This window comes from Ananas comosus, linkage group 9 (assembly GCF_001540865.1).
Source record: "Ananas comosus cultivar F153 linkage group 9, ASM154086v1, whole genome shotgun sequence".
NCBI classification, from domain to species: Eukaryota; Viridiplantae; Streptophyta; class Magnoliopsida; order Poales; family Bromeliaceae; genus Ananas; species Ananas comosus.
In genome coordinates, this window is record NC_033629.1 from 12973734 (window position 1) to 12989402 (window position 15669).

General features: G+C 37.7%; 3 protein-coding genes across 6 annotated transcripts; 2 read left to right on the forward strand and 1 right to left on the reverse strand.

Annotated features, from left to right (window-relative positions):
• LOC109715241 lies at nt 3627–6832 on the forward strand. 3 transcript variants are annotated; one of them, XM_020240154.1, is made up of 10 exons: nt 3637–3818; nt 4226–4476; nt 4634–4841; nt 4925–5011; nt 5112–5239; nt 5573–5669; nt 5759–5836; nt 6044–6269; nt 6359–6582; nt 6686–6832. In XM_020240154.1, the coding sequence occupies exons 2-10, from the start codon at nt 4289–4291 to the stop codon at nt 6722–6724; spliced, it is 1275 nt and encodes a 424-aa protein (XP_020095743.1). In that variant the 5' UTR covers nt 3637–3818; nt 4226–4288; the 3' UTR covers nt 6725–6832. The 3 variants fall into 3 exon arrangements, with proteins under 3 accessions (XP_020095744.1, XP_020095743.1, XP_020095745.1); XM_020240155.1 differs by lacking the exon at nt 6686–6832 and having other exon boundaries at nt 3627–3818; nt 6346–6524; XM_020240156.1 differs by lacking the exon at nt 4226–4476 and having other exon boundaries at nt 3641–3818.
• On the forward strand, nt 8100–10151 carry LOC109714829 (probable protein phosphatase 2C 39). The gene is given in 7 exon segments (XM_020239537.1): nt 8100–8105; nt 8187–8438; nt 8755–9037; nt 9347–9442; nt 9445–9500; nt 9815–9995; nt 10090–10151. Coding segments are annotated over 7 exon segments (936 nt in total).
• On the reverse strand, nt 8136–13860 carry LOC109715239. Of its 2 annotated transcripts, XR_002217556.1 has the most exons (4): nt 13463–13860; nt 12712–12840; nt 11097–12639; nt 8136–8429 (listed from the first exon to the last, which is right to left on the reverse strand). XR_002217556.1 is itself a non-coding variant. In XM_020240153.1 (3 exons), exons 1-3 carry the CDS (start codon nt 13775–13777, stop codon nt 11245–11247), a joined length of 1839 nt encoding a protein of 612 aa, XP_020095742.1. In that variant the 5' UTR covers nt 13778–13860; the 3' UTR covers nt 10868–11244. The 2 variants fall into 2 exon arrangements, 1 of the variants encoding a protein (XP_020095742.1); XM_020240153.1 differs by lacking the exon at nt 8136–8429 and having other exon boundaries at nt 10868–12639.

The following is a 15669-nucleotide window of genomic DNA, read 5'->3' on the forward strand; positions in this document are numbered from 1 at the left end:
GCATGTCATAACTAATAGTTTCAATTCCGTTTACTAAATATTTTTTTTGAGAGAGAAAGATAGTATGCTATTGAATCAACTATAATTCGAACTTAAGAGACCTCATGTACTAACTATCAAGTCCTTTGCCGCTTACAGTACCGACGGTCAGTCAATTCATCAAATTCATGTTACTGTATCAAAAAAGTCCTTTACCACTTATAGTAAGGACGGTCGGTCCGTTTAGACTTAGTTTGGTATTGAGCTCCATCTGACGCTATTAGATAAAATGGAGTCGGAATAAAAGTATATAGGGATATACTTCTGTGTACTTCTGTGTTCTCCGATGAAACCGCAGAAAATATATCGTAACCCACTCATCATAATATGTGGAACGTAATATTACGTACGAAACAAACAGCATATTTTTCTTTCATACTTTTTTACTGCACGTAATGCAATCTTACAACAATTCAAAATGAAACCTTTTAGACAATATTTCATCTAACAGCGGTTACGACGCTATACTTTTGACTAATTAGACTCTAAAAATTTGAAATTAGTTTATTTTTTTATTTTTTTATTTTTTTTTTTGTGCAAAGTGTGCATTACATGCATGTGCACTTTAACTAGTGTAAATACAAGAGCGAGTAAAAATATTGATTTGATTTTATTCTACAGTAAGTTTTTCATGTATTAACCGACATGATATTTAACTTTTAAATTAATGAAATTTGAAAAAAAAACCTAATTTGACTAAATCTAATATAATTCTTCCTATTTTTTCTATCAGATTAGATGATTACAATCAGATAAAATTTATAAATTTTCAAAATTTATAAAAGCATCTCCTTAAATTTTTTTCTTTATTTTTGTGCAAAGCGCATGTTGCATGCACACAATCATAGTATAGAAAAAAAATAAAAGTAGCATAAATGCATGGTAACGAAATATGTGATGGAAAAAAATAATAATAAAANTTATTTTTTTTTTTTTTTGCGTGAATAGGAGTGTAAGCAATTTCCTGGACTCGTTGGTATTATCTTCCTTGGACCCTACTAAAACAATTCCTTGCAAGTAAGGAGAGTTGTAGCTTTATATGTGTGGCTACTACTTAACCATGGTGGATTGGGTCGTACCAAACGTAGCTCTCACGTGGGATAAAAATTTGACCACAAGCGCTTTGCCTGAAAGTGATTTTCAGGCGAGTTGGCTTCTGATTCCAACCAACATTTTTAGATCTCCGTCGTTAGGAGACCTTAGCTGCTTTCATCATGTACGCCTAATTTATTTTGCTTAATGAATGAAACAGATAACTTGCTATCTAATTAAAAATATATATATATATTTTAAGATCTCGGTCGGAATTATTATTATTTTTTTTTTTACCCATCTAAGTGAATGAGTAGCAAAGACTCCCATGTGCGGAAAATTTTTGTACTCATTTGACTTCTAATGGAGGGTATCTTAAACAGTACTAATATTTCAGTTGCAAAAATAATAAGTTTTTTTTTGAATATTTATATTAATTGATTGATGAACAGAAATTTCATGCACACTGATTTTAAAAAAATTAGAAAAAATTTCAAGTACCGCTCATGTCGTTTCATATTTTTTCACTTTAATATTTTTTAATTTTAAAGTGTATCAATTTAATGTCCCGTGGTTTCATTTTAATCTTTTTATTATCGATTTCACGAATTTTTTTCGTTAAATCAGTGACAAAGTTAAAACTAAAGGGTACTAAAGTGAATATTTGATAAACTTAGGTGGGGGTATCTGAAGTTTTTTTATACATAATTTAATAAAATATTAACGGAGAAGCGGACGAAAAGATCAAAATAAAATTATATGACACTAATTTAATATGCTTTAAATTACATAATGTTAAAATAAAAAAATACAAAACTACAGAAGTGGTTTTTGGAGTTTATTCAAAAAAAAATTCATGGTGCTTGGCTTCTTGTGAGTAATGCCTTGGATGATGTGTCACACGTGGCCAACACACGATTAATCATAGGACCACTGTAAAAAGCAAGACATCGGGCATTTTTGTCCCCTAATGATATTATTAGGTGATTTAATTATTTTTTTTAATTTATTTTTAAATGCTATCCCATTGGGGCCATGTTCCTTCGCATTAATAAACGTTCCCAACTTTTTCACCTTTTTCTTTTTAAAAGATTCCATTAGCTTATGTCTATTAGTTTATGTCGTAGATGAATTATTAGAGAGAAAGATGAATTATTCAATATTTTATTAATATATCGACGTAAAACATCTTAATGAAATAATTAATAAAATTATGAAAAAAATTTGTACAAGAGAATTGATATATAATTTACCGCATTAGTATTAGTAAAAAACAAACAAAGAGACCAAATTTCTCAAAGAAAAAAAAAATAAAAATCAAAAATAAAATAGAAAAGTGTCAATGGTGGCTCGTGCGGATTTAGTTCATCAATCCTCAAACTTGTTAAATAATATTGACCAATCACTAATATTTAAAAATTTAAACAGATAACGAATGATATTTTTTAATATTTATATTCAGAACTTATCACGCCAATAATTAAAGACTTTTTGAAATAGCTATTAAAACCACCATTTTGTTCGATCGTTTAAACTATCACACAGTCGTTTCGTTATAAATTTGTAGTTCTCTGAAAATGGTGTATTTTTTATGTTTGATATTTATTAAGCTATTTAGGTTGAAGGATTGTTAATAACTAATATATTTTTATTAGTGGATTATTAATATTTTTTTAAGTATAGAAATGAGAATATTATAAAATTTGTATGAAATATACTAACTAAATATATAAAGATAAGTAACATATTTAAAAGTCAATATCAAAGTGTAGTTGACTGATTCAAATTAAATGAATTAAAAGATTAAATAGTAAAATTAAAATTTTGAAAGATTGCGTAGCCCATTTAAAATGGCTCATAATTCATATAAAGTTCTATATGTTTTTACTCTTTTATATTTCAGAAGACTAAAGTGCAGAAAATTTCAATATAAATATTAATTTTTTTATTTTTTCGTTTGGCTTTCCGAAATCTATACTATGCCCTCTTAAAATTTTAAAAATATTTTCAAATGGTTACGATGTTAATGAAGAGAGCGAAATGACTATCTTGCTCTTAATTGTTCTATAAAAAAAAATAATAATTTTTTAATATATTTTTTTTTATTTTTAAAGATATTTTTGATATAAATTATAATAAATAAACGAAACAATATATGACAGAGGAGTACTAAATATACCAACTTGAAATTTTGATAAAATAAAATATTAAAATTTGAAAGTAAAAAAATGAAAAGTAAAAAAGTCAGGTATTTTATATGAGTTTTTTTTTTTTTTTGGTATTTTAGTCATTCAAAAACGTAATGCATAAAGAAAGCATCCCGGATCCTTCGAAATTGTTGATAGGAGGAATTCTATTGTACCCTATTTGTATCACGTTATCAAGTAATAAGTCAATTATATTTTTTATTTTAAAAAATTATAATAAAAATATTTTTTATTAATTATGATGTAACAGATGAATTTAAGAAAGATAATTTTATTGATCGAAGACGTCACCTAGCAAGAGAAACGGAGCATTCTAAATTTTTTTCATTGATGGGACGGTAGAGACTTACTAGTACCAGAGCAAGATCGGACGGTGCGGATGCAATTTCCCCTCGCCTCCCGACTGCTGTAGTGCTGTCATCTCGCCCGCACGCCCACCCTCCGCAGAAAACTCTTCCCGAGACTTCTGCCCCTTTCGGCCACCCACTGTCGTTGTCGCGCATCAAACTCCCGCATTCTCAGCTACACTCTCCGCAGCAGGTAACTCCACTGCGCGCTCTTTCTCTCTCCTGATTATGCTCTGAATTTTCTACTAATCTGGTTTCAGAAATCTAATCCTGTAGTAACAAGCAAATTCTGAAGTAGAAGCAAAAAAAAAAAATTTATGTTCCCAATTGGGAACCACACTATATGCCCCTTTGTTCTGATCCAATACCAGTTCCATAGATATGTTCCCAATTGGGAACCACACTATATGCCCCTTTGTTCTGATCCAATACCAGTTCCATAGATATGTTCCCAATTGGGAACCACACTATATGCCCCTTTGTTCTGATCCAATACCAGTTCCATAGATATGTTCCCAATTGGGAACCACACTCTTTGCCTCTTTGTTGTGATCCAATCCCAGTTCCATACATTGAGCTACTGCAGTTGTGCTTTTCTAGGGTTTAATGAGGGTAGGGAGTTAGTCTGTCAATTGGCGGGCGGGCTAGAAAGAAACCGCGGTGATGTCCGCAAACTCTGGCGGCGGAAAGCGCCACCATGTCCGGACTGCTCTGCTGACCGTCGGGATGCTGTCTGTCTTTCTATGCGCGTCATTCTTCCCCAGGAGGTTCTCCGGCAACCGGAAGGCCGTTTACGGCTCTCTCGTCGCCTCCTCCTTGTCCTCGACCCCCTTCGCCGGCCTTATTCGGCGGTGTGCTTCTTCTTCTTTCGAAAGATCATTTTTTTCGACCCACCACCCCAATGAATTGTTACGAGCTTTTGCTGTAGCGCAAAAGTTGAACTGTAGCAAATAGCTCTATTCAAACAGCAATTCTACTGAAGGCTCATCCTACTAACATTTGATACAGGGGTAAGGAGGAGCCGTTGTCGTCGTCGTCGGAGAGCGTGCAAAGCCGAAGTGGTGCAAGCCAAGGGCGGCGGATGGAGGAGGGGTCTTATAACATCATCAAGAACATCACCAATATGACTTCTGGGTGGAAAGTTGTGGCGGAAGAGTTCACGTTTCCTCCCGGCAATGCGCCTTTCAATAGTTGCCATGCTTCCACAATCGTCGAGGTTTCGATCGTCTCCGCATTTTAAAATTTTCCGTCGAGTATTGGTATGCAATCTCTTTAACGGCATCTAGATTTATTTGTTAGGTTGAGAAGGGCAGCTTTTTGCTGGCTTACTTTGGGGGGAGCCGGGAAGGCGCCCCTGATGTGAAGATTTGGTTGCAAAGTTACAATGTATGTGCATCTTGTTTCTTTGCTATTTGTGATCTAAAATGTGGGTTTTGTGCATTACTACGATAAAGGATTACGGAGAAGAGGGTGTTATAATTTGCAGGATGGATCCTGGCATGCTCCGCAAGTAGCCGACGAAGAAGAGAACGTACCGATGTGGAATCCAGTTCTTTTCCAGCTCCCCTCTCGAGAGATTCTTCTCTTCTATAAGATTGGCCAGGAGGTCCAGAAGTGAGTTTTACCTTCTTTTGGCGCCTGTTTAGCCGGACTCCTGGAATAGGTCCTGAGCAATTGTCATGATAAAGAATCTAGAGCTTTTGCAGTGGCGAGAAGCTAAAATGAGCTTCTGAGCCCGAATTTGAGGCTTGTGGTTCTGCTGTAGTAAATAGCTGTTAGATGTGGGTGGATGTCAAAGAGAGAACAATGTTAGCACTTCTCCGGAAGCACTTCTTCAGAAGCTCTACTGTGTGTCGTGCTTTGTGCTTTTACGAAAAAGAAAAGCAGTCCATCAAGCAAATCCCTGAATTCTTGATTATTTTATGAAATACTTCTCTCCGTGCGTAGGTGGAGCGGCTGCATGAAACGTTCATTGGATGGGGGCGTAACCTGGTCGGAGAGAGAGCAGCTTCCTCCTGGTATCCTTGGCCCCAGCAAAAACAAGGCGAGTAATTTACGTCCTATGTAGTACTTCCGCAGGATAAGTGAGACCCGTTCAAGTTTAGTGTTGCCTAACTCCTATTCGTAATATAGCCTATCTTGCTAGAAGATGGCCGCCTACTTTGTGGATCATCGGTCGAAAGTTGGAACTCTTGGGGAGCTTGGCTCGAGGTAATAGTTCCGACGCCATTTCTTTCTTGGATTATGCAACTTTGGCACAATCGTTGTTCTTCCTTGTTTCTGACTAAAATAGATCATTTCATTGACTGGAATGCCCGTGGCTGGAACTTGTAAAACGAAGTTTTAGTCCAAATTTTTACAAACAAAAGAAAAGGCAAATTAGTTGTCTCGCAGAAATGCTGAATCAATAATATGTAGGTCACAACGGACTCCGGCCGGTCATGGAAGAAATACGGTCCTATCTACATTGAAGACGAAACCCTAGGCGTGATTCAACCCGTCCCATACGTGACTGCCAGGGGGACTATCCGCATGCTATTGAGATCATTCGAAAGCATCGGCCGGATATGCATGGCAGAGTCGGAGGACGGAGGCATCAATTGGAGCTATGCACAGCCCACTGAGCTTCTGAACCCTAATGCAGGTTCTTATCCCACCCCACCCCCCTTTTTTTTTCTTCCCTTAAACGAAAAACCGAGTTCTGTCGCCTCACTTTGTAGGAATTGATGGTAGGAATCGACGGGGTTAAGCTGAAGGACGGACGGCTTTTACTCGTATACAATACCGTTTCGAGAGAAGTGCTGAAAGTTGCTACTTCTTTGGACGACGGCGATTCTTGGACTGAGGTCCTGACATTAGAAGAAACCGGGGATATGGAGTTCTCATACCCAGCAGTGATTCAGACAAGCGATGAGCTCGTGCATATAACATACACCTACAACAGGACGCAAATCAAGGTATCCTTGTTGTGAACACTGGGAGTTTTTGATGATTTTGATCCAGTTTAATCCTTTTATCTTCGAAACAAAAACGATTAAATTTCGTTTATTCATTTTGCAGCATGTTGTTCTCCAGCCCAACGAAACTGTGAGGTTGTGAAATGGGAGGATTGTGATGTTGTGAAATAAGGTCGTCGTAAATTTCTTCTTGGATATTTGAGAATATATATTTAGGGTAAAGATGGAACCAGATGGAGCTCTGTATTAATGTTGTTCGTTTAAAGTAGTGGTCGCAATGTAATGAAATCAAGGACCCTGGCACAGGGTCGCGCCGGAAACTTGCCGGTACGGTGCGTGTCAATCCGTGCCGATGCGTGCCGGTCAAAAAAATTTTTGTGTGCCGACACATAATAGCATGAAATATTTATTATCTTTAGCAACAAAATATTCTAACTATTTATTATATTTTTTTATCGTATGTTTTGAATTTTATTGAAAAAATTACTTACTAATTTAAAGAATTGAGAGTTTTGAGCTGTGCCATCGGTATGGGGTCTATATCGTGTCGGTATTTTGTTGGCACGGTACGAAATGATGGATACGGTCCGTGCCAACGGATACTTAAAACTTGAATGAAATACTTCTTTGAGGTGTCATTAATCCAGGGAAAGTTTATATGCTGTTTGAGATGAAACCACTTGTCTCGGAATAGGCTTTGAGCTCGCATGTCCCGATCCTAAGAAGAAGCTCTTGTGAGCATCTCTAAATAAGGGAAATGTCTTTAACATTTCTAGACTTAACCGACCATCCTTAGAACAAGTGACAAAGAGTTTAGTGGTTGGTATCCGAGATTCAAGTTCGAATCCTAGTTAATTCGTATTTCTAGCTAAGTTTATTTCTAAATGAAAATAAACGAAGCAGGTAGTGTGCTACCTATCTCTCTCTCTCAAAAAAAAAAAAAGAAAAAAAGAAAACATTTCTAGTTTTAACTTTTGTTCCTTATTTCGATATCATTTGATTCTCAATGCAATTGTGATCTCTGGTCAAATACAAATTGCTGTAACACCACTGCTTAAGGATTATACGGACGCATAATTTTCGAGGGGTGCACCTCATTGGGACGAAAAGACTAAAAGAGTATGTAAAGATACGTGAGGTCTCAACTTCAACAATATTTTATCATAGTAAAATGAGGAGAAAAAAAATTGTTTTTAAAAAAAATATTAGGAATGGTTTTTCCCATCTTTTTTCTTTTATATTTACAATTTTACAGAGGCTGTCTTTTTTTCCCTTTTCTTTAATTTTTTTTGTAAGTCGGCGCCGCTTATAAGCTAACAAGAAGGAAAGTTTACTCCCACCAACAATAGCAATAAGGAAGCTCAATTCCATCACCATGGAGGCATCTCACTGTTCCTATTTTTCCTTTTTCTTTTGTTTTTGTTTTTATTTTGGCTAATCAGTGAATACCCATATATTTCTTTAAATCTTTAGTTAATTAACAGCTATGTGTCATCCTTGGTAACCATAAAGCAAGTATGGATGTAAAATGCAAGTTCAATGTTGACCTTAGGTTAAAGATGAGCAAGAGTCTATATATTGCTAAAATTAGTTTCCTTCAATAGGTTGGAGCTCCTGTTGATGCACAAGTGTGTGATAGTGGGAAAGGAAAGAGTAGATCATCAAGAAGAAAGATCACATATGGCTACCACTTGGTAGAGGGAAAGACGCGCCATTCAATGGAGGATTACCATGTTGCCGAGTTTAAGAGGTTGGATGACAACGAGGTCGGCTTGTTCGCCATCTTCGACGGCCATTCTGGTACCGACGTCGCGAGTTACCTCCGCGAGCATCTGTTCGACGATATTCTGCATGAAGTATATATATAAATCTCTTTTCTCACCTTTCTCTGATTACCTTCAATCTTGCAAAGTTTCATATTGATTGATTCTCGACATCATAGCCATAAAGAGCTTCTCTTCAAGGGGGTAGGGTCATTTGTCCTTGTGTGGTAGTTATATGGGTAATTTCTACCAGTCTAGGAACTTAGTTGAAGGAGTAAGACCGCGAACTAAACATAATGGTTAGGGACCCGAATGCGGAAAACTGTTGAGTACCAAATTGAAACTTTGCTATAATGTTGAGAACTAAAGGTACAAACATAACTAGTGCGGTTTTGAATTGTGTGAACAGCCAGATTTTTGGAGTGATACTATGAAAGCCATAAGAAGAGCATATCATAGAACAGATGGTAAGATCTTGAAGAGGAAGGAGTGCGACGTTAGGAGAAGAGGCGGCTCAACTGCGGTCACAGTCATACGGATCAATGGTGAGGCACTGGTGGTCGCGAATGTCGGAGATTCCCGCGTGGTGATCTCCGAGGATGGCGTGGCGAGGCAGTTGTCGGTCGACCATGAGCCGCTTAAGGGGCAACATGAGATCGAAAGCCGAGGGGGTTTTGTGACCAATGTGAGAGGTAAGCAAGAATTTAAGACACACACTCTCTCTCTCTCGCGCGCGCCCTCGCAACATAGTGGTTTGGTTTGGCTTATGCAACAGTGTCTTTATTCTGATGCAGCTAGAAATCTGTCTAAATCTTTTTCTGTACCAAAATGTTGAAATGACTTTTGAAATTCTATTCAAACGGCATCGCTAAAGCTCTAGAGTCTATACAAACTCAAACAGGCTCAAGTGTTATGTAGGAAAGCTCGATATGAAAGTATTTTCTAAATTCTCTTCCTGTAGTACTAAATGTGAGTTTGCACTATTGAATATAAACATTTAGGAAATCTGCCTAGAGTAGATGGGCAACTAGCAATGTCTAGGGCATTTGGTGATAGGACATTGAAGGAGCACATAAGCTCGGATCCCGATGTCATGATTGAGATATTGATGAGGATGATGAGTTCATCATTTTAGCAAGTGATGGTCTATGGAAGGTATATAAGATTCTTTTTTGAGTATGTATTCAACCACATTAATATAATAAATTGTATAGAAGTTAGAACTTCCGATGAAATTTAAGCTCTACTTTGGCACTTATACTAACAATGTGGTTCAGTGGTGTAACACTGAAAGCTAGAAGCTATTTTCTATTAGAAAACAGCACATAACACAAGTTAAGGAGCAGATTTTTCTAATATTTATAGTTTTCTCAGATTGAAACTCTTCACTCATTATCTTCTGACCAAATATGTTTCATTATGAATTTGTAATCATATGTTTCTGATGATCATTTTGGCTGTTGGCATAGGTGATGTCAAACCAAGAAGCAGTGGATACAATCAAGGGCATAAAGGATGCTCAAAGGGCTGCAGTGGAGCTTAGTGATGAAGCACTTACTAGGAAAAGCAAAGATGACATCTCCTGTATTGTTGATTGTTGTTCTCCTTCAGTGACAACCTTCTCTGTCCTCAGAGACAACATAGAGTTATGTACTTTTTGTTAGTATTTTGATTTAAAACAAGTGATTTAAAACTTCTTTATATGCTTTAAAAATTCAATTTGGCCTTTGGACTTTGTGGGCAGCCCACTGTCAATGGGCCTTGCCTGGGAGCCCAAGCTTTGGTCTCTTTTCATGTGGTGTTTAGTCCCACATTGGAAAGAGACCCTCACTTGCTCTGGTTTATATTCTACTTTATTCACATTGTTATTACTTGGGAAGTGATGAGAGTGGAGCTCTCGTCTAAATACACGCACGCGCGCACGACACGAGCCGAGCCGGGCCGGGCGGCGGCGCGCGTGAACCCGGCTCATTTTTGTTACACTTTTCGTTTATTATTTTATTTTTGGCCTTACCTGGATTAGGTCCAGATTTGGTTCAGTCGAAGGGTCGCACCTCGGGACTCAACCAGCCCCAACGGTCTACCTCGGGAAGGTGGTCTTCCCGTTGGAACCCTTCTCCTATTTACTAGGGTGAGTGGCTGGGTTAGGATAGTAGTGACATACAGAAACCCTAGCCTAAGCTTCTTCCCTTTTCTCTCTTCTTCTTCTTCTTCACTGTTTTGCTGGATCTCTGAAAAGCTGTGACGGTTCGTTCTTGCGCCACCCTGAAGCCGTGCCGACGGGGTGGACGGAGGTCGTTGTATCGCTATGAGTGATTGCCGGCGCCTCGTACGTGGAGGGGCAATCTTGCTTCTAGGACAGTGCAATCGCACGCCTCGACTCACAGGCTCCATCTAATCCTTTATTCTCCATAGTTTTTTATTTATTTCATTCTTAATCAACGTTTCTAAAAACAGTGGCTAAGTTGTTTTCAAACAAAATTGTTTATACAAATATTTGACTAAAGATTTGGAAAGAGAACTAATTTTTCCAACACTTTTTAAGCCAGTGAAATGTGCGTAAAAATATATGATACTGATATGAACTATGACGAAATAGGAGATATACACTGCTACTTTGGCTAGTTTTACCGAAACTAAAACTGATATAGCTAATACTAACAACATAATGCATCACTGCTACAAAGAATATGTGATCTAATATACCTAAATTTTACATTAAAAAAAGGATGCTAAAATGGGGATGCTTACCGATGAATCGCAAACTTCCCACCAATCATAGAGGATAGGAACTTGGATTGAAGAAATTATGAGACACATTGTCTTGATTTTCTCTGATTAATCTGCAACCCGTGGAAATGATTAAGAGTGAATATAATTTTCGCCTTCGATGGTCTTACTACGTCTTCTGTTTAGTAGTGTGGGGCAGCTGAATCTTCTGGCTGTTAATGCTTGCCTCTATAAGCTTCGACCTTAACCTGAGCCTCTGCATACCTCGTGTCCACTCGACGAACCCCTTCATTCCCCTAGTAACATGAGGGTTCAGCAACTTGAGCGAGCTCAACTGCCCTAGATTACTTGGGCTTGATCCAATTGTGTCGGAGTTTACTTCATCGTTTGGTAGTCTTCGATTCTTGAGATTCTCGCCATCAACTGAAGAAGATCCTTTCTTATTTGACTGTCGATTATTAGTACTCGAACAAAATATTTTGTCATTCTCTTTGTCGTCATCCCAATCTGTTCCACTAACCAACGCATTAGTGTGTTCGTGGAGACCATTTGCCAATACCTCACTCCCTTCCAGGGAATTACTCGAACCCTGCTCTTCGACTTTGTTCACACTTACCCACCCATCATCATCTTCAGTATCTCCAATCGTGTCTGCCCCCTCATTAGTACATCCGCTTATCGGTTCCTCTAACTTCTCTGTCTCAGCGCTCACTGGGTGGATCTTGGAGTCATGGCTCGCAAGGCTACATTCGGAAACTTGGCTAATCTCTTCTTCACTGGTTTCTTCAATAAGTTCCTGGAAGATAGAGAAAATGTCCTTCGAATTTGGAGGTTGGTAAGAGAACTCCCTCATGTCGGGAACATTAATCAACTCGACTGCATCTTTAAGCATATGGGCCTCTTTCACTGGTTCCAGATCTGTGACTTTAGCAGCTTGCACTTGTAGAAAAGCCTGAAGATCAGCTTTTAGCTTATTCAATTCGGAATATTTGTTATGTAGAGTCAGATTCGCATCTATCAACTTCATCTTCACCCTCTCCTCGCGCCAAACTTCTGCCATCTGCAACATCCTCCTCTCCTCTTCGACCCCTTCTCTTATTTTCACCGATTCTCGTTTTAAAGCTTCAATCTCGGACTTGTCTTCACCAATCTCCTTCACCAGTTCATCGCACGCATCCTCCGCCAGCTCGCGGGCCCCTTTTTCCCTCTCGTAGTCTCGCAAGTTCTGCTTTGCTCGTAAGTTAGCCTCGTTCAGCTCAGCAGCCAATTTAGCATTCACAACTTCCATCCTTTGTCGGTTTTTCCTCTCCCCACTAAGATCGTTCTTGATGGACGCGATAATATTTTGAATTTTCTCGTGCTCTCTCCTTCGCCAAGAGGCCTTCTCCTCTTCAAACTTCTGCAACATGCAGTCGACCTTTTCATTTACAGACCGTCTGTCAAACTCGAGCTCGTTAATCCGTCTATGAGCAAACTTGAGCTCTTGTTGGAGGCAAGAAACAATCGCAACCGATGCAAATTTAGTCGCAATCTCCGATGCATTACACGCAGCACAAGTTTCTACCTGATCAAAGTACATAAATTGAGCAACAAATCAAACAGAAATAGAGGAAAGTTATGAATAAACTATGAATACCTTCTTTAAGCCACCATTATTCGAGAAATGTGACAAGATGGCGATAGCTCGGCCATTCCTTGGCTTATTATGAAGGATTATTGCGTCGCGACAACAAGGACAAGGTGATTGTAGATGCCTGGAATTAACCTGCAATAAGCAAAAGAGAGATCATTAATCTTAAACAATCAAATATCACCTAAAAAATCATAAGAAAATAAGGCTCACACTGGTGATCACCATCCTACAAGTCACTATTGTCCTGAAACAACTTCTCTAGTCCAAAAAGTAGTTGTAAAGCACTTGCGATACAAAAATAAGCTTCTAGGCACCAAAAGCATAAGCTCGAATTTGAAGTATTTCAGAAACTATTTGAGTGCGAATTCAATCGAAAGGCAATTAATGATTCTATGAACTCAAAGAGCACTTTCTTTTAGAAGCTCGCGCCAGGCCAAACAAGCCATAGTGAGGTCATAAATACCAGAATAAGACTAAACGAGAGGATCATACAAAATGCAAATATCCAGGTATAATGAGCTCATAGAACACCACAGTCGACCGTAGCATGAACAATGCATATCCATATTGATCAACCAAATTTGTCAATTTTGATGTAATTACAGTAGAATTGATGTAATTTATTCACCAAAAAAAAACGCAATTTTTGCTGAAACTTTGGAACTCTTGTTCTAGGTTTCACCAAGCGAAACGAATCAACAACGAAAAAAGTGATCTTCAACATAAAAGTTGCGATCAAAATCCGAACAATTACCTCAAACCCTAATTCAGCTCTCCTCTCCTCCCCTCCTCCGCCAACCCTCGGCGGCCGCATCCGCCACAGCGCGGCGGCGACCCTCCTCGCCGACGCGGCGTCCCCCCCTCCTCCTCCCTTCGCGGCGTCCCCCCCTCCTCCTCCCTTCGCGGATCGATCGGAGCCGTCCAATCTCCACACGCGGAGAGGAGTGGCGGCGCCGCTCCCCCTGCGGGGGCCGGGCTTGGCCCGGCGGCGGCGGAGGCGGTGGCGCGGGTCCCGAGACGGGGTTAGGGTTAGGGTTTCGGAGATCGCCGGGGGCGACTCCGACGCCATCGGAGTGGGCGAGGGAGTGAGATGAGCGGCGTTTTATGTGTTTTGTGTACGAGCGAAAAAAAATTAGAATAAAGTGGAAGGGTTAAATGGAAAAGATACCCACAAAGAGCGTATAAATAGATCCCCACGTGTGGCGCGTATTGCGCTTTTTCTAAGCAGTAGTTAACAGTTTTTTAAAATTTATATTTTATTTCGGAATTTTGAATTTTAAAATTTAAATGGAAGATCATTGACTTTTTTTTGAAGTTTTAAAATTTAGCTGAATAAATTAATAAATTAATTAAAATGAATGAGATCTTGTTTGTTTGCAATCTAGAGATGAACAAAATCGTACCGAAATATTTTGTTCGATTCGAATTAGTTTAGACGGAAATCTAAGAATAATAATTTTTTTTGAGGGAACACAAACTTTAATTTAGATGTGAGATGATTGACCAAATCACAATTAACAAGAGTTTTTGAATTTTATGATTTCTATAGCACACTAATCGAGAGATTTGTTAAGTTTTTTTTCTAAAAAAAAAGACATTTTATATTCATCTTGAATCCAACACAATCATGGGGAGATTTGTTAAGTAATAATAATTGATGTAGCAATCTTTGTTTTTATTTTATTTTATTTTTTTTTGGGACATTGAAGTTACATACATTTATGGGTTAGGTTTGATTAATAATCATTGAAATTAAATTCATCTTGGATCCACCAAAATTGGTGACAAGTATATGTTATAACATTAAATGACATGATTTTATGAAGTTATAAATAGCCACTACATCCATCTTGGATCTACCAAACTTGGTGATAATTTTAGTGTTCCGCATTAATGTGAAGGCTTATTATCATATAAATTAATTTACACTAATCTTGGATTTATCAAAATAATGAAAATAAACTAAAATGGATTCTACATGCTAAGTTAAAAAAATTGCATTTGACTTATGGGGATCCTCTTTAATCTCTCTTAAAAATGACACGACATTCATCTTGAATCCAATAATATTAGGTGGGAAAACCTAAAGTTGGTCTATGTCAACTGATAAGTTATTACCTAGACCTGGTTCATAACCGTGTCATAAAAAAAAAAAAAAACTAAAGTAATAATACTGTAACAATCTCATGTGAATACAAAGTTACTAGATTGTTATATTATCGGTAATAATTCATGTTCTATTAATATATAACTACTCTATTAATTTGAGGAGCTCGGGCGGTTTTATCCAATTGGATTATGACACGACAACTCATTACGTTGTCTTGAACAGTGTATTTTTTTTTTTTTTTTTTCGTAACTGGCTCAGTCTATGAATGATTTGGTAGACCAGGTTCGTAAACGACGGCCTGGAACACCACCAATTAAATTTTTTGACTTAATGGTGCTTGAGCACATGATCCAACTCAATGAACTCATTCATGTCCTCTCCTTTTGATCCACATTACCATTTAAGGGAATTGGCACGTATAATATTCAAGCACATGATCCAACTCATTCGTGTCCTCTCCTTTTGACCCACATGAATCACCGTCCGAGATAATATAGAGAGAGTACGTAGTTGAGCTGCTATACTATTGATCGCATATGAATACTATTTTCTATCAATAAATGTTTTCATCCTTGAATTATTACTATTCCATTATCCTCCACTACACTTTAGGTATATATTTAATGATAAAAAAGTTGATAGTGAATACTAATTTCATACTATTAATATATTCTAACTATTATATATAAAAAAAAAAATTGATCCAGTATATTATTAGTATTATTATTGAGAAAGGTAAATTCAAATATGTTGGATTTAGAGGGGAATCCATAAAGGAACTCTTAAGTTGTTAATTTACATAAAGATAAACACTTATGCAATAGGATCAGAAAAAGACTATGTTAGGCTAA

What these genes read in the sequence shown, in the direction of transcription:
- LOC109715241 (XM_020240154.1), top strand. Translation starts at nt 4,289, where the DNA reads ATGTCCGCAAACTCTGGCGGCGGAAAGCGCCACCATGTCCGGACTGCT. An exon ending in TTCGCCGGCCTTATTCGGCG is followed by an intron (nt 4,477 to 4,633) that starts GTGTGCTTCTTC and finishes CATTTGATACAG; the next exon opens with GGGTAAGGAGGAGCCGTTGT. An exon ending in TTTGGTTGCAAAGTTACAAT is followed by an intron (nt 5,012 to 5,111) that starts GTATGTGCATCT and finishes TATAATTTGCAG; the next exon opens with GATGGATCCTGGCATGCTCC.
- LOC109715239 (XM_020240153.1), bottom strand. Translation starts at nt 13,777, where the DNA reads ATGGCGTCGGAGTCGCCCCCGGCGATCTCCGAAACCCTAACCCTAACC. An exon ending in GAGCTGAATTAGGGTTTGAG is followed by an intron (nt 12,841 to 13,462) that starts GTAATTGTTCGG and finishes TGCTTATTGCAG; the next exon opens with GTTAATTCCAGGCATCTACA. An exon ending in ATAATGGTGGCTTAAAGAAG is followed by an intron (nt 12,640 to 12,711) that starts GTATTCATAGTT and finishes TACTTTGATCAG; the next exon opens with GTAGAAACTTGTGCTGCGTG.